Raw genomic sequence first — 23,358 nt, 5'->3', positions numbered from 1 at the left:
TTTTTTTAATATTCATATCATATCATACTAAATTATAATCCTACAACTTATTCTCTTCAAAATTTTCCCGCCAAAATCTATCATAAATTAATTTAATAAATAAATCATACTATTTAATAAATATAATACTATTTGATAAATTATAAAAAAAATAAAACAAAAACTACTCACCATGTTTCAACCCTAAAAAAACTACTTTCATTATAACCATGTTTCATGTTTCATTACTAATTATTAGTGATTAATTATTAAATATGTTAAATAAAATGAACGCTCACCTTTCAATCCTAAAAATAAAAAAAAACTACTTTTATTGTTACTACGTTTGATTACTAATTATCTTATTACTAATTATCTTATTAATTAAAGTTGTTATATTTTGGAGCTAAAATTAGGGTTATTTAAGTAATTTTATTTATCAATATTTATTTATTATTATTACTTAATATTTGTTATTTAATATTTATTTAATTAATTACTATAATCAATAGCCCTTAGTCCACTAATTGTTTTAATCCAGCCAGTTATCCCACGTTACTTATTTAGTAAAAACTCTCTTTCTATTACTCTACCTGCTAATTCATTAATAAATAAATAAAATAATTTTATTCTATTAATTTATCTATAATTAATTGATGTTGAAATCCCACTAAAGCATTAAACAATGTAATAAATTCAAACAAAAATGCATAATCAGTAATATTGTGATAGTTTAGTTGTTCCACTACTTCATCTCATAAACCCATATAAATACTAAACCACCGCGTCTATATTTGATGGAAGTTTTCTTTCTCATAACTTGCAGATTTTCTTTCTTCCTCTCCAAATGTACTTCAAATAGATACTAATATAAAAATATAATAAGAATTACAAATATTTATTGTGCTTCTCTTTATAATTTTATAATGTCTCCACATTAATTTTCCTATATGTTTTGATTTTTTAGGAGAAAATTTCTTTGCCAACCTCCCAACCTTCTAGTTAACCTCTGGTGAAAAACCCAAACTACCCCTGACTTCGGACATGAACTTCCGAACTGCATAAAAAAGGTGTTTTCGGAAGTTCATCTCCGAAAGCGCCTTTTTTTTATAAAAAAATTGTCTCATTTCGGAAGTTCATTTCCGAAAACAGCATTTCGGAAATGAACTTCCGAAACAATGCGCGTTCTGCAGATTAAGCAGAACACTCCCCCTCCCCCATTCATTTACCCTAATCCAACATCAAACAACACCAAAGGCGAAATTTTGTTAAAAGACTTCCAAGGCAACATCAAAGGCTCCAACAAGCTTCCTATACTACATTAAAAAGCACTCCAACCTCTTCAATCGGTAAGCATTATGAGTTTTAGATCTATGCTTAAAATTGATATTAGGGTGTTTACAAATAGGAAAATATGTATTAGGTTAGGTTGGTACTGGTATTTAGGATGTTTATAATGTGTAGACATAGGTTTAAAGTTTGATTTTGGGGTCTGCCATTGTAGGTTGCAGAAAAGCTCTACGCAGGGATGTTTCGGAAGTTCATTTCCGAAAACACCTCCATCCCCGTTTCGGAAATGAACTTCCGAACTGTATCAGAAGTGCATTTTTTTTTTGTTTTTCATTTGTCTCGCATATTAATCGATTTCGATTGTTTACAGGAACATGTCAGGCAACCAACCAGCACGCATCAGATAGGGCAGGGAGTCGCAGACTGTGTCGGCTAGACGCGAGCGGACGGCGGCGCAGTGTTGAAAGTATTTGTGGGTAAATATTTTCTGTAATATATCGTATCCACAGGGATTGGTTAATATCACTGCCGTTCTATAGTTGTTTATTTTGAGTTAAGAAATTTGGTTTGGTTTGTTTTATACTAATAATAATATCAAAAGCAAATAATAAAATAAAAGCAAGTAAAGGACTTTGTGTTAACAAATAAAGAAAGATGTTGAGTCTTTAGGGTTCATCAACCTAATCCTATACAATTATCAATTAATTCTCAATAGAACAATCCTTTGAATCATTATCTTCACTTATCCTCAAATAAGATTCCATGTCTGCAAATCAAATTAGATAACTTTTACCGGTATGAGATTCGATCTCTCCAAATCACAATAACGATAATAGTAATTAAGAACGATAATTATGAAAACCCAATTACAATTCCATCTCTGCAAATTGCAATTGAATCAATATAGTAACCTAGGGCAAAAGTTAAATCCTTTCTTTCGATCAAAGATTCAACGATAATTTAAGAATAAAAACAAGGTTTCTTATTGATAATAAATTCAAACAATTGTTCACAGGGATTAATCAATGGTAATGTATATTCATAGGTTAACTACTACCTTAGACTCAACAAGAGGGATTTAGCTCTCCATAGACATGAAGAACATACAAGAATCAATGGAGGAATTCATCTTCATCAATGGAATGTCTTCGATTGGTAAAGAATCCACCTTCAATTGTTGTTCTCAGCTTCAGAATCAGATTGCTCTCCTAATTTCGCTCCCACAAAGTATCTCCAACCACTTGGAAAACTAGGGCTTTAAAACAGAACTTTTGGGCTTTTAACGCCGAGGCCGCGGCGCGGCAACGGGCTGGCGCGGCGCGCCCCTCAAACAGAAGTATTTTCGCAGCGCGCCTAGGAACTCTCGCGGCGCGCCCTTTGTACTTTCCATCTTTTTCTTCAGCCTTTGAGACTTCCAGCTTTCTTTCCTCCTCATGTTCTTCTTAAGTTCTTATTCAGCTCAAAACCTGCAACAATAACACCCACAAGTGATTCGATTTGCTTTACGCACGAACTAAACTTATTCAGTTCAATTCTTAATAAAAACCTATGGATTCCTCACATTTTTGCATTGGTTTAGAGAAGAAATCACTTATATTAACACATGAATTTACCATTAATTTACTCCTAACAAACTCTCCCCAACTTAGAGTTTTGTTTGTCCCTAAACAAAATTACTTACCTCCAGCAAAGTTTACCGACAATCAAGCAACAAGTTTTTCAAAAAGTTTTTTTCAAGTGGTTCAATCCAGTAACTAAGTCAAATACTCCTCTTCTACCTGCAAACTCAGAATATACACATGAAACAAACGTTGAAAGCAAATTACCTCCAGAAGTTCAAAACACTACACAATTGTAATTGAATCAGCACTAATCACTCTCATCAAAAAGTATGATGAATAAAAGAGGGGTTAAACACTCATCCAAACAATTAAATCAACAAAGATCCATATCATACGTTTACCGAATTGCTCGCATCAAGTCTTGTGGAATCTGAGAATCAGAAGGTCTTTCTATGGTTGTAATGTGGTTTAGATTCAAAGAAAAGAAGATAATCAAGGGTTGTTCCTAATATAGGGAAGCATCCAATTCATAACTTATTTCTTTTTCTCTAAAACTCTACTTCCTTTACCTGTCCATCTTTTTTCATTCGTAGCTTGGTTTTTCTTTTTCACTTTTTTTTCAGCAACCGTTATATTCTAACGTTGTTACTTCTCTTTTTTCTCAAGCTACGACTTCTTTTATCTTTCACCGATTACCATAAGTACTTACTCTTCTTTTGAATGTGACTCTCCCCAACTTGGAGATCAACCTGTATTCAGATTATATGAATGCTCCCCTACTTTCTAAAAAGGTCAAAGAGAAAACACATCACCAAATTTTATGGTTGATGGTCCAAAACAAAACTTTTTATTGAGATCAAACTCACCAGGTATTTCCTTGGTGCATATTATGATACTTACCTTGACCTCAGGCTCAAAGAATGGTTAGCAAAGGATCACACTCTCACAGAAGCAAATAAGTTTTTTCATTGGAATAGGCTAAAAGAACTCTCAGATTCAAACAAGTGCCTCAATCACTTTCACAGATTTCCACAAACGATGCAACAAACGGTTTAGCATGATACAAACACGTCAAAATAATTGATGGTCTCCTGCATATAGTAAACAATGGAAAGCTTTCCTCACAATGGTTAAGGCTAAGCCGATCCAACAAACAATGTACCATAAAGAACTTCTGATAAGAATTTACTAACACCTTAAGTTTCATTGCACACATTAAGAGTTTGAGTTTGAAAATTCATACCTGCTTTGTTACTTATTGAAAAAGAGAGTGAAACTGAAAAATTTTGAACATTCACTTCCTACCACTTTCATACATGTTGCTTCATTGTTGATACTTCGCTTGAGATTCTCGCTTTGTTATGGGACTACCTACTCTAACTGGGAGTACATAATTAAATAAAAAAAAACAGAAAATTTGAACAATTCAAAAATAAATAAAATCCACCCCCCAAACTTGAACTAAACATTGACCTCAATGTTTCGTAACAAGTCCGAGAGGGTGACTTACAGAGAGTAACGCAATATCAATTGCTGCCTCCTAGCTTTCACCAGACGGGTTCCCTGATTATTTCCTGAAATAAAAGCTAAACAAAACAAAACATTAGAAGTGTGGGTTACCTCCCACAAAGTGCTTCGTTTAACGTCGCATGGCTCGACGGTTCATGCTTTCAAGGAACTAAAAATGGTGCATGTTGCTCCACTCCCCCGAAGAAATCTTTTAACCGTTTTCCATTAACGGTTCTCCTCTCTTTTGTCAGCGGATTCTCTACCATAATGGCACCGTGGTCGCATATATCTTTTACTATCAGTGGTCCAGACCATTTTGTTGTTGCTTTACCCGAGAGACATCTTAGTTTTGAGTTGCACAGGAGTACCTCTTGTCCAACTTGGAAGTAGCTCGGAGGTTGATTTTTGTCTTCCTTGGTTGTTCCCTCAGTTGTATCGATTTGGAAGATATCACTCTTGTTCTTAAGATGCTTCTTGGCCTTGAACAGATTAAATTTTACCTCTTCATCTTGCACCCTTATTTTCATGATCCCTTCATCCAGATCAATCATCATTCGAGCGGTTTTCATGAATGGCCTTCCTAGAATCACAGGTACCTCATGATCTTCTTCCATGTCAACAACCACAAAGTCTACCGGGAAAAAGAATTTGTCTACTTTAATTAGCAGATCCTGAATCACTCCATAGGGTGAAGTGATAGACTTGTCGGCCAATTGTAAAGTCATACTAGTGGGCTTCATCACAATATTCCCTAGCTTCTTGACAATGGATAACGGGATTAGGTTGATGCTCGACCCCAGATCAATTAATCCATCGCCAGTGAAATTACCTCCAATATTTAATGGTAAGGTTACTCGCCCCGGATCGGATTCCTTTCTTGGAGTAGTTCTTTGGATTATAGCACTACATTGAGCATCAAGTACCACAGTTTCTTCATCTGTGCATCCCTTGTTCTTTCTGAGCATGTTCTTCATAAATTTAGCATATTTAGGCATTTGCTCTAATGCTTCGGCAAATGGTATGTTTATGTGGAGTTGTTTGAAGATGCTCATAAACCTGGTATATTGCCTGGCATTGTCCTTCTTTGACGGTGCGTGGGGGTATGGTAGATGTTGGCTTGGTATCACATGATCTAATTCCTTTTTCTTAGAACTTCTTCTTTTCTCTGTCATCCCTCTTTCTTTCTTGGTCTCATCTATTTCTCCTTCAACATCTTTGCTCATGGTGCTCACTATGATTTCATTCTCCTCATCTTCCGCAGCCTGATTATTATCCTCTTTCTCGGTATCATTGATTTCAACTTCTTTCTCAGCGCCTTTCTGACTGGTTCTAGTTACCACTGCGTTACAATACTCTTTAGGATTATCTTGAGTGTTGGCGGAGAATGTTGCCTTTGATTGAGTGACTGCAATTTGTTTAGCCAATTGACCCACTTGAGTTTCCAGATTTTTAATTGCAGCTTCGTGGTTCTTCTGATTTGTTATTGACGTTTGAATGAACTGATTCACGGTCTCCTCCAACTTGGATTGTCCTTCTTGTTGCTGTTGTGGTGGTTGAGTGTATGGTTGGAATGCTTGTTGTTGATACCCTTGATTCGGTGGTCTTTGTTGGTACCCTTGATTGTTATATCTTGGTGGATAACCTTGTTGGTATGGCTGGTTCTGATATTGATTCTGCCTTTGTCCTTGGTTATTGTTCATGTAATTCACTTCTTCTTCTTGCACTGGTGGACAGAATCCTGTTTGATGATCTCCCTTGCACAATTCGCACTTAGCAACTTGATATGAATTAGATACCCAGTTCAGCTCCTTGATCTGTTGTGGTAATTTAGACATTTGTTGTGTCAAAAGTTCCACTTGTGAAGTTAGCAATTTGTTCTGAGCAAGTAGAGCATCACTGTTGTTCAACTCTAACATTCCGGGTTTCTTATCTCTTACTGTTCGATCATGATTGCCTTGACGATCATTTAGAGCCATTCGCTCTATTATCTGAGTAGCTTCTTCAGGTGTTTTGGACATGAGCGAACCACCAGCTGTGGCGTCCAAAAGTGTCTTGTTTGTAGCTGTGAGACCGTTACGGAACATATGGATTTGGTCAACGTCTGAAAAACCGTGTCCTTTGCACTTTCTCAACATAGCTTTATACCTTTCCCATGCTTCATTCAAAGATTCATTACTACCTTGAGAAAATACTGCTATTGCTGTTTTTGCTTCGAAGAATCGGTTTTGAGAGTAAAACCTTTCCAGAAATTTTTCTTCCAATGTGTTCCAATTTGTCATCACTACCTCGGGTTGATCCAGATACCAATCCTTTGCCTTAGATAGCAAAGAGTGTGGGAACAACCTCTTAAATAATGCTTCCTCATCAGCTTGAGCGACACCCGTAGTACCCGCTAACTCATAGAATCGAGTAAGATGCGTGTACGGGTCTTCATGGTCCAATCCGGCGAAAGGACTTGCACAAATCAATTGTATGATACCGGTCTTCAGTTCTGTCGGTCGCCCGTTGGCGGCAGTTCTCGCGAACTGAGGATTGAGTCTTGGACTATTAGCACATGGACCATTAGCAGCCATGTTGCCAACAGTAGGTTGTATAAAAACTTCCGGTTCTTCCTCCGTGAATAGTTCGTGAAAGAAGAATCCTTCTTGCGACTCGTCAATGGTTTCAAGTTGTTGTGACGATGTCGCGGTTGCGTTGTCTCTTGCTTTTGCTATGTTCGCTCTTTTTCGTGCTTTGCTATTTAACCTCCTAGCGGTCCTTTCGATCTCGGGATCAAAAAGAAGTTGATCGCTAGAAACTTTGCTGCGCATACACAATCTTCTGCAAAACTAGCAAACACGTGAAACAACCAAATAGAGAAAATAAAAATTAAAACTCAAAATAAGAACTATTGCAATGCATGCAATATTGACACCAATCCCCGGCAACGGCGCCAATTTGTTGAAAGTATTTGTGGGTAAATATTTTCTGTAATATATCGTATCCACAGGGATTGGTTAATATCACTGCCGTTCTATAGTTGTTTATTTTGAGTTAAGAAATTTGGTTTGGTTTGTTTTATACTAATAATAATATCAAAAGCAAATAATAAAATAAAAGCAAGTAAAGGACTTTGTGTTAACAAATAAAGAAAGATGTTGAGTCTTTAGGGTTCATCAACCTAATCCTATACAATTATCAATTAATTCTCAATAGAACAATCCTTTGAATCATTATCTTCACTTATCCTCAAATAAGATTCCATGTCTGCAAATCAAATTAGATAACTTTTACCGGTATGAGATTCGATCTCTCCAAATCACAATAACGATAATAGTAATTAAGAACGATAATTATGAAAACCCAATTACAATTCCATCTCTGCAAATTGCAATTGAATCAATATAGTAACCTAGGGCAAAAGTTAAATCCTTTCTTTCGATCAAAGATTCAACGATAATTTAAGAATAAAAACAAGGTTTCTTATTGATAATAAATTCAAACAATTGTTCACAGGGATTAATCAATGGTAATGTATATTCATAGGTTAACTACTACCTTAGACTCAACAAGAGGGATTTAGCTCTCCGTAGACATGAAGAACATACAAGAATCAATGGAGGAATTCATCTTCATCAATGGAATGTCTTCGATTGGTAAAGAATCCACCTTCAATTGTTGTTCTCAGCTTCAGAATCAGATTGCTCTCCTAATTTCGCTCCCACAAAGTATCTCCAACCACTTGGAAAACTAGGGCTTTAAAACAGAACTTTTGGGCTTTTAACGCCGAGGCCGCGGCGCGGCAACGGGCTGGCGCGGCGCGCCCCTCAAACAGAAGTATTTTCGCGGCGCGCCTAGGAACTCTCGCGGCGCGCCCTTTGTACTTTCCATCTTTTTCTTCAGCCTTTGAGACTTCCAGCTTTCTTTCCTCCTCATGTTCTTCTTAAGTTCTTATTCAGCTCAAAACCTGCAACAATAACACCCACAAGTGATTCGATTTGCTTTACGCACGAACTAAACTTATTCAGTTCAATTCTTAATAAAAACCTATGGATTCCTCACATTTTTGCATTGGTTTAGAGAAGAAATCACTTATATTAACACATGAATTTACCATTAATTTACTCCTAACACGCAGCTGGCGTCGACACGCGGGCGGGGCCGGGGACGCCGTGTGCACGTTCCACAGGACTTGGTGGAGAGTTCATCTGCTTCAGGCTCTAGGAGTAGGCTGGCTCGGGTATCTTCTTCCCGTCAGCGAGAGGAGGAGGATGAGGATGAGGAGGAGGAGGAGGTCATACCGGATGTTGACCCTCCAGTCGGGGAGGAGGAGGAGCAGGAGGTGGATAGCTATCCGGGAGGGCCTTTTGACACTTCCCTGCTGATTCACTACCAGGATCACGTCGCTCGGCGGATCTGGAGGGAGAGGTATTTTTTTTAACTTAGTCGTTTATTTGTCACCATTTTTTATAATTTTACCGTTTATTTCTCGCTTATTTGTTTTTTTTTTGTAACAGGAGAGAGAGCCATTGAAAATGGTGAACCACTCCAGGAAGATTTTTGGTCTGTTTAAACCAGCAGCTCAGTGGTTTAACGACCATGTGCGAGGTTCAGGGCTTTGCGGGCTCTGCATGACCGGGTACACCACCATCAGCACCAGCATGCAGGGGGCATTTGTGGAGCGCTGGCACAAGGAGACGTCTTCTTTCCACTTGCCAGTGGGGGAGTTGACGATCACCTTGCATGACGTCCAGTGTCTTCTCCACCTGCCTATTAGGGGGCCGCTGTTGGACCACTCCAGGATCCAGAGGGTCGAGGCCATTGAGTGGATGATGCACTATTTGGGCCTGCCGCACGAGGTTACTCACTTTGAGTGCGTCACGACTTGTGGGCCTCATGTCCGGTTCACTACACTGAGCATCTATTTTGAGTTCCACCTGGACGCAGCGGCCGAGGCCGAGCAGGAGGATAACGACCTATTCAGGGAGTACCACCGCGGCTGCGCTCTCCGGTGCTGGTACATGCATGTGGTAGGCGCTGCATGCTTTGTGGACAAGAGTGCCAGGTACGTCGACGTGGCCTACCTCCGCTATTTCATGGACCTGGATACCGTTCACCAGTGGAACTGGGGGTCAGCTACTCTGGCATATCTCTACCAGAAGCTGAATGAGGCCTCCAACTGGAGGACGAGGCAGTTGGTCGGATCCTGCACACTGCTTACGGTACGTTTTATTTTAATACATTATCATATTTATTTATTTATATATGTTTCGTATTTAATTTTAATACATTATCTTGTTTCTGTTTCAGAGCTGGATCATCTCCTACTTCTCCCGCATCCACGGCTTTCACATAGATCCTGCGTACGTGGACGCCATGCCCAGGGCCGCCAGATACGCTCTCCAGAGGGGGAACGGTGCGGTGGGACCATACCGTCTGTACTTGGACCGCACGATGCACGACGACGTCACCTGGAGGCCGTTCGTCGACTACGCTCAGATTGTCCCCTTTGACGGCATTGCTCTATATTCAGGCTGGTTGGCATGCGGGACCGGCATCATGGTTCGATATCTCCCTGAGCGGTGCATGCGTCAGTTCGGATTCGTGCAGCGGATACCCAGGTCACCCTTTGAGGCTGCTCCCGACACTGTGACCCGAGTGCAGCTCACTGCCATATGGGAGCATTGGGAGGATCATGTGGTACCGCTGGAGTACCGTCTCACTCGGGTCACCCAGGACTGGCACAGTGAGGAGGGATACGTCACATGGTTCTACCGGGTGTCACATCCTCTTCTGAGACCCGACATTCCCGGCGCTCCTAGGCCAGCACACGAGGAGATCCTGGAGAACCAGCAGGCCGAGGATGATCACGCCATTGATCTCATGCCGATCTGCCAGCAGATATCGATGCTTGGGCGGGACGCGTTGGATCGAGGTATCGTTGATCAGGGCGGTCCAGAGGCAGTCGCCGTGATGGAGATGATCGTCACTGATGCGGGCCGTGCGGCGGGGTACAGGCGGCAGAGGAGGACCCAGGGTGAGAGGGTTAGGCATATCCAGTAGTGGTCGGGTTTATTTATTTTTTGATTTCGGATTGTATATTCCGCACAGTATTATTATTATTTTCGGATTGTATATATTATTTTCATCGGATTAGTATTTTTTTTTATTTATCATATTAGTATTTTCAGTTTATCTATTGCTTATTTTATTTGGCGTTTGCGTTTAATTAAAATGCGAGACTGTTATGAAAAAACATAAAAAAAAACACAGTTTCTGCATAATTCGGAAGTTCATTTCCGAAGACACCCCCCATGAGGTGTTTTCGGAAGTTCATCTCCGAAGGCACCCCCCATGGGATGTTTTCGGAGATGCACTTCCGAATTAAGGAAATTTTTTAAAATAAAAAAGCGCTTCGGAAGTTCATTTCCGAAACAGGGGTATTTTGGGATTTTCGCTGGGGTGACCCCCATAGGGAGGTGGCCAAAAGAAAAAACCTTTTAGGAATTAACATGTCATGTCATGATGGAAAAATTGCATAAGAAATAAAGGTATTTTTTAGTTATGTAGTTCAAATTTTCTTCTTCAATTATTTGTTTATATATTTTTAATTATATTATTTATTTTCATTAATTTTTAATATTTCCATTAACTTTTCTATGATTTTTTTTATGAATCAACGTGTCATGATGTAAAAATTGTACAAGAAATAAAGGTATTTTATAGTCATGTTGTTTGAATTTTCTTCTTCAATAGTTTGTTTATGTTTTTCTATTTATGCGATAATTCTTTTATGTAATTATTATTATAATAGTTGAATAAGAGTTTTTCAAAACTCTATCCTTGATTTTTTTAAGATGTATTTTTATTAATTTTATAGTATATCCATTAACTTTTCTATGTGTTTTATTTTTTAGTAATCAACATGTCATAATGGAAAAATTGCACACGAAATAAAGGTATTATAGTTATGTTTCAATAATTTGTTTATATTTTTTATTTATATTTATTTTCACGTATACGATAATTCTTTTATGCTATTTTTATTATAATATTTGAGTATGAGTTTTTAGGGTGTGTTTTATTTATAACTAAAAATGAATGATAGTTGAGAGTTGAGACGTGTTATAAATTAATAATTTAATTATTAATTAATTAATAAAATAAAATATTAACTCCATTCTATAATCACCCACCACTCATCTCATCTTTTCACATTATAAAATAATAATTTACTTATTAGTTTATTCATTATTAAATTAAAATAATATTTCTATTAATTAATCTTACATCTATTACTTTCTTAATTAATCAAATAAAAAAACCACCCTCCCCTATTATTCTCTATTATCTCCTTTTCATAACTAAATCTGCCACTTATTTTATTTTCAAGCATAGCTTCTTTTTTTTTTTTTTAAGAAACTAAAAAATATATTATCAACAATCAAGAATTTTTTCAAGCACAAGACGTACTTGAAAGAATACAAAACGTTATTACAATACTTCACATTGTTTAAAACCACACAACAAAACGACGACTCCATAATTGAAACTACCTAATACAATTCGTGATACATTGCATAGGATTGAGCCTCCAAAGATTATATTCAACCCTGAAACCCATAAAGTAAGATTTCAGCCACCAGTACGTTTGAAGCTTTAGCTTTTCTACTATTGTCATCATCGACAAACTCGTATTCTGAAATATCCGTTGATTTCGCGCTTTCCAAATTTCCCACACGGTCGATATCCAACAGACATGCAAAACAATACGATACTCCCCCTCCTCACCCGCCAAAGGAACAAACAAGTCGTGGTGAACCCTCCATTGACCCTGACAGACCGTCAAAAAACCAAACCACCCTGTTAAGATCGGCCAAACACCACTAAAATGCGGACACTTTAATCCCACATCTCACTCTCACTCATAATTTTATGTCCATGCTACTTCATTTAATTCTCACAGTGATGTCACAACTTTTACTTGGTAAAAATGTTTTTTATTTTATCTTCTCTTTTATATTTTATATGTTATTTTACTATTGTCTTATTTTTGTTTTACAATTTTTATTTTCTTTTTATTTTTATTATTATGGTTAACTTTGAACTCTTTATTATGTTTTCTCTGCAGGTATTGACTTTGGCATCAGAAAAATCTTTTTTTATCTCTTTGATATTTGTATATTGTTTTATTGTCTTTTTCATTAGTTTAAATTTGTTTTCCTCCATATATATAATTGTATGTTTTATTTGTAGATATATATTCAGAAAATACATTTTTTTGTAAAGATATTATTTATTTAAAGGTATATAGTTTGACATCACAAAATATATTCAACATATTGTTTAGTTTTTAAATAATTTTTTTATTTTCAATTATATTACCATTTTAATTTTATAAAAAAATATGTTTCAATTTTATTTTATTTTTGTTTCACTTTAAGATGTAAAAATTTAATTACGATGATAAAGTTTAACTATAAATTAATTCTACTATTCTTAATTTTGATTATTTCTTTTAGGTATAGATTTTAAAGCATCATAAAATGCTTTTTTTTTTTTTTAAATATGTTGTTGAAACAGTTAATTTCTTAGAGAGGGTTTAGAAGTTTAATATGCTTTTATTATTATTATTATTATTATTTTTTACAGTTTAAAGTTATAAAATTTTAATTTCAAGAATTAATAGATATATTATTCATCTCATCTCAAATAAGCTTAACTAATATAAAAAGTATTCATAATAATATATTCAAAATTATTTCTTTCAATTAAAAATAATAATTAAATAGAATTTATCCGTGCATCGCACGGGTAGACGTTTAGTTTTCTATCTAATTTTGAAATTTGTGCAATGCTTGATCTATTACATACAATATGGTGTTTAGGATTTATAAAAAACTGGTGTACATCTAACATATCACTTATGGTTATTCTAAGAAAAAAAAACATACATGCTCTTTAATTCGGAACTTAGGCAATTGGATTATCTTGAAGGAAAAGCTAGGTGAGAATATTTGGATACTAACACTATTTTTCTTTGGGTAATGCTAATTTATCATAAGGACGCGCGTTGAAAAATTAAATGATGAAATAATATCTTGAAAAATGCACTGATTTTAATAATAATATAAATTTGATTTTTTATTGTATTTTTTAATACAAACTTTTTATAAATATGTTTTTTTAATTTGTGTCTCTAGAGCACAAGTTATTATTTTATTTTATTTTAAAAATATTAGAGAAGGACAAGTTATGAATTTTGACCCACATGAATTTCTTCCATTGCCACTCTCTGAAAATATATTTTTAATATATATACCATTTTTTTTATAAAACAAACACCCCTTTAAGGCCGCCGCCATCTAACATGGAGGTTGTGTTTTTTTTAGTCATTTTTAATTATTTTAAAAATAAATTTTAATTATAAATAATTATAATTAATTAATTAATAATTAAATAATGCATTAAAAATATTGAAAATAATTTTAAAAAAATTAATTTTAATTGGTTAAAAAAATGAAAATTGACATATATTAATTAAATGATTTTTGTGTTGTCCGGATAAAATGTCAATTTCAAAAAATAAAAGTCAATCATGGACATAAGCTTAATGATAAGGTGCAAGAATATCGAAAAGTAAAAGTTGGTGTGTGTCGTTGAGGCGAGTGAAAAGTTTAGTAAAACGGTTCGGTTCAGATCAAATTTGCAATTAAAAATACCCGGATAAAAAGGCTCTAACTGGTAAAAATGCAATTGTGCGCAAAGTCGGAAAAAATAAATGAACATACCAAAATGACCTACACCATAGCATTTTGAACAGTCAGAGTCTTTTTATCAGCAGTGGCGGAGCTAGGAAAAAATAAAAGGGATGTCCGCTAAAGTAAAATAAAAATTATAAATAAAAATGTAAATCATATTTCATAGAAAGCATTTAAGTTGAAATAAATATAAAGTTGATTATCAAAAAATTAAATAACATGAACTTGAAAATACCTTATAATAAAGCTTTACGTGTTTCGAGTGACTTGAAATCTTCAATAATAGACTCAAAACTAATTTGCACTAATTTCCCTTTCAATTTAAACTGTCATGCTATCTCTTAGAAACCCAACATCCATCTTGTTTCTCAATTTAGTCTTGATAATTTTCATTGCTGAAAAAGACCTCTCAGTTGTAGCTGTAGAAATTGGAAGAGTCGTGATAAGGCGAAGTAGCCTATCAATCAAGAAGTAAATTTCAACTTGTCTAGTTTCTACCAAACATGAACATAGTTATTGAATAGTTGATAAATTATTCAAATTTGATGCTTGGCGAGCAACAAATTGAAAATGTCGAAGTTGAAATTGCAAACTATTCTTCTCTTGATCTCTAAAATCTATAGGATAATATTTTTCAACTAGAGAACAAATAGTATCAATGTTAAAAGCTTTATATTCATCCTTAGGAGACAAAGCACAAGAAAGGGTTAACAAATCCATTGCCCGCTCACTAAATTTGCTATTCAACTCTTGTAACTGTTTGTCAATGGTAGTGAAAAAGATTTCAACTTTGGAGTAATGTTGAATTGTGACTTGATTTTCTTCACGGCGAGATCGTCCAAATCTTGTTGCTAAATGAATATCATTAAGATCGGGAATCTCAATACCATGCTTTTCACAAAAAGATGTCACTGTACTAAACAATATATCCCAACCATTTTCTCTCAAGTCTTGAATAAAACTTTTTGTTGAACGAACCAAGTCCATAGCATTAACTACATCTTGATTTTGTTTTTGTAAGGCTTGACAGAGCATATATGTTATCCCCATAAGTTCTTTCATCAAATGCAAAATAAATATAAAATCAAATGCTTTCAAGTAATTGTAAGAACTATATGCATCCCCACGTGTAGCATAATTTCCTCTTTCTTTTGCAATTTTTTTTTTAAACTGAATAAGTTGCTTCATACATGTTTATCAAGCTACAAATAGAATTGTAATGTGATCCCAATGGGTATCTCCATCTCATTTCAAAGAACCAATTTGATTTGAACCTTTACCCGTTACAATCTCACCAATCTCTAACAAATGTGCAATCTCTTCTAATTGGGAAGCTTGTAACTCATAATGGCGCTTAGTGGAAGAACAAACAACATTGACTACAAAAATCAGTTTATCAAAGAATTTATGAATTGGTTTGACTTCTCTTGATGTTGTAACCAAGACAAGTTGTAATCATTGAGCAAAATAATGAACATAGTATGCATAAGGACAATCCTTCATAAAAAGTGCTTGTAAACCATTCTATTCTCCTCTCATGTTGTTAGCACCATCATACCCTTGTCCGCGAATGTTATACACATCAAGGTTATGTCGAGAGAGTATATCACATATTGCTTCCTTAAGAGTTAAAGACGTGGTGTCTTTAACATGTGCCGCATCAAAAAAACTGTCTTGTATTAAACCAACTTTATCAACAAATCTTAATACAAGAGCCAATTGTTCCTTTTTTGACTCATCGCGAGCTTCATCTACAACGATACAAAATTTAGAATCACCAATTTCCTCACGAATATGTTTTTTCACCCTATTAGAAAGAATTTGCAAGAGCTCTTTTTGAATTTGATGTGAGGTATATTTGCAATTTTATGGAGCATTTTCCAACACAACTTTTGCGATTTCATCATTATAAGATGCTAAAAGTTTTAATAACTCAAGAAAGTTACCTTGATTTCTTGAATTGCTAATTTCATCGTGACCCCTTAAAGCACAAGCTTGAAGTGTTAACCAACAAACAATGTCAATTGAAGCTTTGAGATGAAGCCGATTACTCATTCTTTGACTTGAACTTTGAACTTTAATAACATTTTTGATATGACCATCTTGTTTTTAAAAGAAGAGAGATACGAATAAAGTTTAAATTAGAATAAAACAAATAACTTTTTATTATTAAAGTAATTAGTGCATTTTTCATCACAATTCACATACATACACCATCACTACAATTAAATTAAGAAAATAACAAAAATAGAAAGAGCTTCAAGTTGTTTTCATCCACCGAGCTAAGTTTTCCTTTAGACTCAAGCATTTCTCTTTATTCTTCTTTAAATCTCTCCATGTGAGCCATATTCAGCCATCAAGCCCGCTATACTTGTGCATCGTTTCTGCCTCTACAAGCCATCTAGCCAACTTCAAGTTTCATCAAAGTCAAGTCACCGGCCCACGCGTGCATACAAGACAAAACAAAAGGAATGAAATAATATTACCGTTAACACATTCATTTACAAATCATCAAAATTCTTTAATCAATACATACATCACAAAGGCGGGGCCACAAGCATGAGAAGAACACTCACAAACCAAACAATAACAAACTTTGCAAAACTTCAAATTTCACACCTCAAATTCACAGTGCAAACAAACACAAATTACATCTCATTTTCATCTTACAAACATTTTCAAAATCAATCCTAATCATCCAAACCCCAAATGTCACACAGATCAAGGAACTATGAGCTAGTCTAATCATTGATTTTTCACTTCATTACTCAAATTCAACTGAAATTCTATCCAAATGAACCTATAATTTCATTAATTCACTTTTTGATTTCCCTCCATTTAGAAATAAACTCTCACATGCTTGAACAAAAATTCATAGTGTAAACCCCATATAAAACCATATTATTATACTATTCGATTTCATCAACAATGTTAGTGCCATTACTCTGCCAAAAAACTCTCCTAACCACCTGACCTACAACTCTCTACAAATTTCATTTGAGCTTCAAATTGAAGCTCTGAAGGAGGCGAGCTAAATCTCACTCAATACACAACAACAACAACACAACACATGTAGAGACGTAGAAAAACTAGAAGGAGTAGAATCAAAAGCAAGTCATATAACCATAAAGGGAAGGAGTTAGAGAATTCATACCTGTATGGAATCATCTACCGGTAACTTTCGAGCGGTAACCTTTTTTAATCCTTTTAGTGTAGGTTAGCCGTTGTTGATGATGTTTGACTTTGCTTGCTTTGAAACATATTGATGTTCTTTGTAGACGTAAGCTTTATTTTTGAATCTTTAGTGTGAGTTGTTGTGGTTACTTTGAATGCTTCACTGAGTTATAGTGTTTGCAACTGTCCCCTTTAAATCCCTTTCGTTTTCCTTATTTTTGCTTAATTTTGTGTCAAGTTTGAAGTGTAGAGGGAGGAATATGTTCATTTATAGCTTAATGTCTGGTGGTTTGTACTGTATGTAGAAATTACGTTTTCAATTTGAGGGTGGATTCGATTCAAAACTTTGAGGAGTTTATTGGTTGAATTGATCCCATTTTTAAACTCGGGGAAGGATTTAGATTTTAGAGAGAGGTTCGTGTTTGAGATATTAGGGTTTTGTGAGTTTGGTTGGGTATTTAGAGGTTTTAGTGCCAGTTTCGGAACCCATATAGACGATTTAGAGGGTAGGAAGCTTTTTGAGTTGGTGGTGGTGGTGGTTCACCGGAGAAAACGGTGGCACCATCGCCTATGGTACGTCTATGGTACATCTAAATTTGGACACTCGACACCCATGTTGGTTGCAAGTCCATTTATAACATATAGACTCCCAACCATAATATAATGCACCTTCACCCTTGGCCATCTGATTAGATCTTTGACCCACGAGTATTATGATCTAATACATTGGATTGGGTTAACTATTTTGACTCTAAATCTGGGCTTAGCACCTTTTGGGCCTTCGCCCAATCATATCCTCACCCTCCAGATTGCTCCTTAAACCCTTTTGGCTAATTTCTTTAGTATGGGCTTTGTTTTTTTGGCCCGTTTGTTTTTTATGTCTTTTTATTTTCCTTTTGTTTTAATAATTTAGTTAAATTAATTGTTTTTAGTTTATTTAGTTAATCCCTTTATTTAATTTTAATTAATTTAGTTGATTAGTTAAATTTAATTTGATTAATCCTTTATTGATTATTTTTTATTAATTTGATTAATTAACTTAGTTAATTTGATTATTTCAATTAAATCTAAACAATCATCATTTGTCATTTATTAGGCCACAAATACTTTTTCTTTCTTGTTTGTTGTGTGATTTTATTTCTATTGCTTATTTTATTTTTATTTTACTATTTTATTGGTGTTATTCCCCATTTGGCAAAATGTTATCCCACCCTTGAGTTGTAATATTTTATTGCTTGTCTTTTTGTTGTTTAATTTTATTGTCTTAACTTAGTAATAATTAGAGATTAAAACAAACTATTTAAAAAAAATAACAAAATTAAGCTTGATCCAACGTCAAGCGTTTTTCCCCAAATCTAATTCAACCGAACGTATTGCAAAGTGCTTGATCCAACGTCAAGTATTTTTTTCTCGATCACACCAATCTATCATAAATCACTTGAACACTTTAACTAACATCAAGTTGTTCGTTCTCAAAAGCTTTTCATAATAAATGGGAATGAAAAAGAGAGTGATTAGCCATAGCTCTCTTCCTTTTCCAAATACTTGGACATTGTCGAAAGGCTCATTGTTAGAGTACTTGTCTTCCTAATTAAAACACGATAACTTAAATGTATTCAGTCCGTTCTTTCACAACATGAAAAAAGATTAATTGGGAGTAGGCCTCTCCCCCCTGAGTATTCAGATATTGTTGTAGAACTCACTGTGTGAATGTTTGTCTTTCGTTAAGAAACAATTATTGTATTCGCCTCACACTTTTCCTAAAAAAAATTGATGAAAAAAAAGTAATTGGGCGTAAGCCTCATCCTTTCCCGAGTATTTGGATACTGTTGTAGAGCTCCATAATTAAATACTCGTCTCCATTTAAAATCAACCTCGACCTTTTTTTTCACAATAGCGCGTCTCCGAAAACCTTTTAGAGAAGAGTATGCTTAATCCATTTTGATGCGAACTAAACCAACATTTCAGCCTCCAAGAGCGAGCAACAAGCAATGTTTAACCGCTCAACGTGATTTAAGAACACTCTTTAAAATTAACAAAAAATTGTGTGGTTTTCTACCATGAACTATGGAGCTCTGATTTTCCTATTGTAGTTGAAAAATACGTAGGCACATAATTTTGAAATCTTGGTGAGCACAATAATAAAAAACCTAAAAACCTTTTCGTTCTTTTTCTCGCTCAATAAGTAGAAGATCACAAACGACATCACGCTAACACTCATTTGCAAAACTAACTAAACGGGTCCTGTTGAGTACAATGGATGTGAGGGGTGCTAATACTTTCCACTTGCATAACCGACTCTCGAACCCGCTTCTGGTTGTGATGACCATTTTTCTTTTCTTTCACATGTTTTATCGATATTTTCCTTTTCCTTTGGAATTAATAAAGTTTGCTGTCGACTCTGTTGTATTTCGAGTTTGCCTTACGCTTAGATATTTTTTGCACCGTGACAGGAACTAAAGATATTGGCGATGAAAGATCAAAGTTGAACGGTGGTTAACTGAACCGAATGTCACAAATACTTGTTTTCTCTTTTCTCAATTATGAGATAAGAGGAAGTAATGGGTGATGCAATTGAAAAACGAGCGTAGATTCTCAAAAACCTTCGGAATCAGAAGTTAAACATGTATCTGATTCGGTAGCATTAAGGGTTATGGCTTGGTAAATTAGAAACTAGATTTAAAATCTTGAAAGTCGTAGAAATCAGAAGTTATGATTTGTATTTAATAAAATCGTTTAATATTTTAAACTAGTCAATTGAAATGAAAAGTCACTAAAGTAACCTCTTTTGTGAATATTACTTATAAGAAATTATAAATGTTAGTGGTTTCTATGTGAAGTGTGACCGCTTTAATCAAATGAGTCTCATGATCATAAAGGGTTACAATTTAGAGGAATTTAGTGTACTATATAAACATGAAGAAATAACAAGTTCTAAGGATTTGCTTGTTGAAATTGAAAAGCGTTTTGCTAAAAGCGATAAGGCAGAAACAAGCACACTCCTTCAACATTTGATTTATATAAAGTATAAAGGCAAAAGAAACATAAGAGAGTATATCATGAAAATGTCTAACATCGCTTCCAAAATTAAGTCATTAAAGCTTGAGCTATCAAATGATCTACTCGTGCATTTGGACCTAATATATATTATGCATAATTTAGTTAATGTAAAATAAGTTATAATATTCAAAAGGAAAAGTGGTCTCTTAACGAGCTCATTTTATACTGTGTGCAAGAATAAGAGATGATAAAGCTAGATAGGATGGAGAGTGTTTTCTTGGAAAGTACCTCTAAAAACAATGTCACAAGGAAGAAATATAAGAATGTAAAAATGAAGTTGCTGAGGGTCTGATACAAAAGAAGCAAAATAAGGATGATGGTTATTTCTTTTGTTGCATGAATGGACATGTCAAGAAGGAATGTCCTGAGTATCATGCTTAGCGTGAAAAGAAATGTATGTTTCTTTCTCTGATCCGTTCTAAGGTAATTTTAGCTTCAATACCTAGAAACACTTAGTGGGTAGATTATGTTGCTATTACTAACATCAGTGTTTTAATGCAAGGTTGCACGAGTCATTGAAAGTCAGATGATGCTGAAAGACACATTTATGTAGGAGATGGCAAATAGGTATAAGTATATGCAATATGGCATTATAGGTTGTTATTAAGTATTGGTCATTATTTGGATTTATTGGATACTTTGTTGTAATGTTGTTTAGACGAAATTAGTTTATGTTCCTTATTTGGACAAATTTAGTTATGAATATTCTTTTGGAAACAATCAATTCAAAATATCTATTAATTCAAATTGTTGGAATTAATACTCTTATGACGACAACAATCTATATTTTCTTAATACTAATGTTTCTTATAATCAAACCCTAAATATGAAATCATGTGGTACTAACGTCCAGGTCATGTCTCTAAAAATAGAGTTTATCGACTTGTGTCGGATGGGATAATTGAATCCATTGACTTTAGCGACTTAAATGTCTGTGTTAAATACATTAAGGTTAAACATACCAAACAAAAGAAATCAGGTGTGTATAGAGCTACATATATCTTAGGATTGATACATACAAATATTTGTGGGCCATTTTCAACACCATCTTTGGAATGGCCAATAGTACTTTATATCATTTATAGACGATTACTCTATATATGAATACTGATTTCTTATACATGAAAAGACGTAATCGTTGGACATGTTTAAGTCATTCGGGTTGAAGTTGATAACCAAATTAACAAAATAATAAAATGTAAGATCTGACTGTGGTGGGGAATATTACAGCAGATATGACGATTCTGGTGAACAACATCATTATACATTTACCAAGTACTTAGAGGAGTGCAAAATTGTTCCACAATACACCATGGAAGAGTCAGCTAGCATGAATGGTATAACTGAAGGACGAAAACAAACTCTTAAGGATATAGTAAGAAGTATGCTATGTCATTACCATACTCACTATGGGAAGAGGCACTAAAGCAACTGCCAAAACACCTTATGAGCTTTGGATAAGCAAAATGCCTAACCTAAATCACTTTCATATACAGGGATGTCCGACTGAGGCCATATCTTATAGATCAAATGAAAAGAAACTAGATCCTCAAATAGGGAGCAATTACTTCATTAGTTAATATGAACGGTCAATGGACTATAAGTTTTATGATCCCAAATTAAAGACAACTTTTGAGATAAGAACTGCCACATTCTTTGAGGATATTGAGTTTGAGGGACAGATAAAGTTAAAGACATTGATTTTAAGGAATAATTAGCTTTAATTCCATGACCGATCGATGCATTTGCTTATGACGACGCAAATTCTAAATATCTTGAAGACACAGTCATTCAAACGCCCATTCGAGATGTAACTAGGGATGCAAATGGATATCCATGGGAATAGATAGTATGATATCCGTGTCCGCCCCGTTGGATAAATATGATATCCATATACGCCCTATATCCGTGCGGATATCCGATAAACGAGTAATTTACAGATTCTAAGGTATCCACAAATATTTACATATATCCATGGTTAACACCATTTTTATAAAATTATGTTTTGAAAAAAATATTTTCAGTTTCTTTTAAAGATACAAGACGTTATTATCACATAACATTCATACAAATCTCTCTTATTTTAACAACAAAATTTTATCAAATTTATTTATTTCATTTTCACCAAAGCATAATATTTCATACATTTCATTTTTAACAAAAAATAATAATATTGTGATTGTCATTTATGGTGGAAGAGCGGATAAATGAGAAGTAGAAAGGATGACTCTAGTTGGACGAGAAAAGAGCGATACTGGTTGGTTGGATGGTGGAATCGTTGAAGTGCGGTATGGAGTATATAAGAAGCTTAAATATGAAATGACCTATAAAATTTGTATACAATATAAAGGGTTTCTTCATATAAAACTTCAAAAAATATAAATATGAGGAGACTAGTTTTTTAGTTTTTTAGAAGATGAAAAGATAAAGTATAATAAATTAATAATATTTAAGTAATTTTCATAATTTATTAACGAATACGGATATATGCGGGTACGAGTAACATAAACATGTATCCATATCCATTAATAAACGAGTATTTAAATATCAATTTATTTTATTTGTGGATATCTATTAAACTACCCGTCCCGTACCCGTGATGGATTTTATCCGCGGGTATGAATATTTTTGCCATCCATAGATGTAACAATTGATACTGAAGAACAAAATCAAGATCCTCAAGAACCAACGCCTCAAGAACCAATGCTTCACGAACTAGTGTCATTGCGACAATCCAAAGAGAAATAAAAAATGATGTTACGAATGACTACATTGTATTTCTGCAGGAACATGAGGAAAATGTTATCATGATAAAAAATGATCCAATCAATTTTCTTTAAGCCCTAGGAGATCCAAATTCATAAAAGTGGGTTGTCTCATTACTTGAAGGTGTGAAACCTATTGGTTGCAAATGGATTTTAAGACCAAAAGGGATTCCAAAGGTAATGTTGAAGGGTATAAGGCTCTTCTTGTATCCAAGAGTTATATACTAAAGGTAGGGATTGACTTGAAAGAGATCATCACTCTGGTTTCATCAAAAGACC

The 23,358-nt window shown here is 34.5% G+C and overlaps 1 protein-coding gene across 1 annotated transcript; it reads right to left on the bottom strand.

Moving 5' to 3' along the window:
• Positions 1 to 14,401: 14,401 nt before the first annotated feature.
• On the bottom strand, positions 14,402 to 16,135 carry LOC131614483 (uncharacterized). Its single transcript, XM_058886057.1, has 5 exons — positions 16,027 to 16,135; positions 15,631 to 15,831; positions 15,368 to 15,459; positions 14,674 to 15,250; positions 14,402 to 14,574 (listed from the first exon to the last, which is right to left on the bottom strand). The coding sequence occupies exons 1-5, from the start codon at positions 16,133 to 16,135 to the stop codon at positions 14,402 to 14,404; spliced, it is 1,152 nt and encodes a 383-aa protein (XP_058742040.1).
• Between the last annotated feature and the right edge of the window lie 7,223 nt (positions 16,136 to 23,358).

This window comes from Vicia villosa, linkage group LG6 (genome assembly GCF_029867415.1).
Source record: "Vicia villosa cultivar HV-30 ecotype Madison, WI linkage group LG6, Vvil1.0, whole genome shotgun sequence".
Taxonomy (NCBI): domain Eukaryota; kingdom Viridiplantae; phylum Streptophyta; class Magnoliopsida; order Fabales; family Fabaceae; genus Vicia; species Vicia villosa.
Note: the sequence above shows the minus strand (reverse complement) of the source record. Positions and strands in the feature narration are given on the sequence as shown.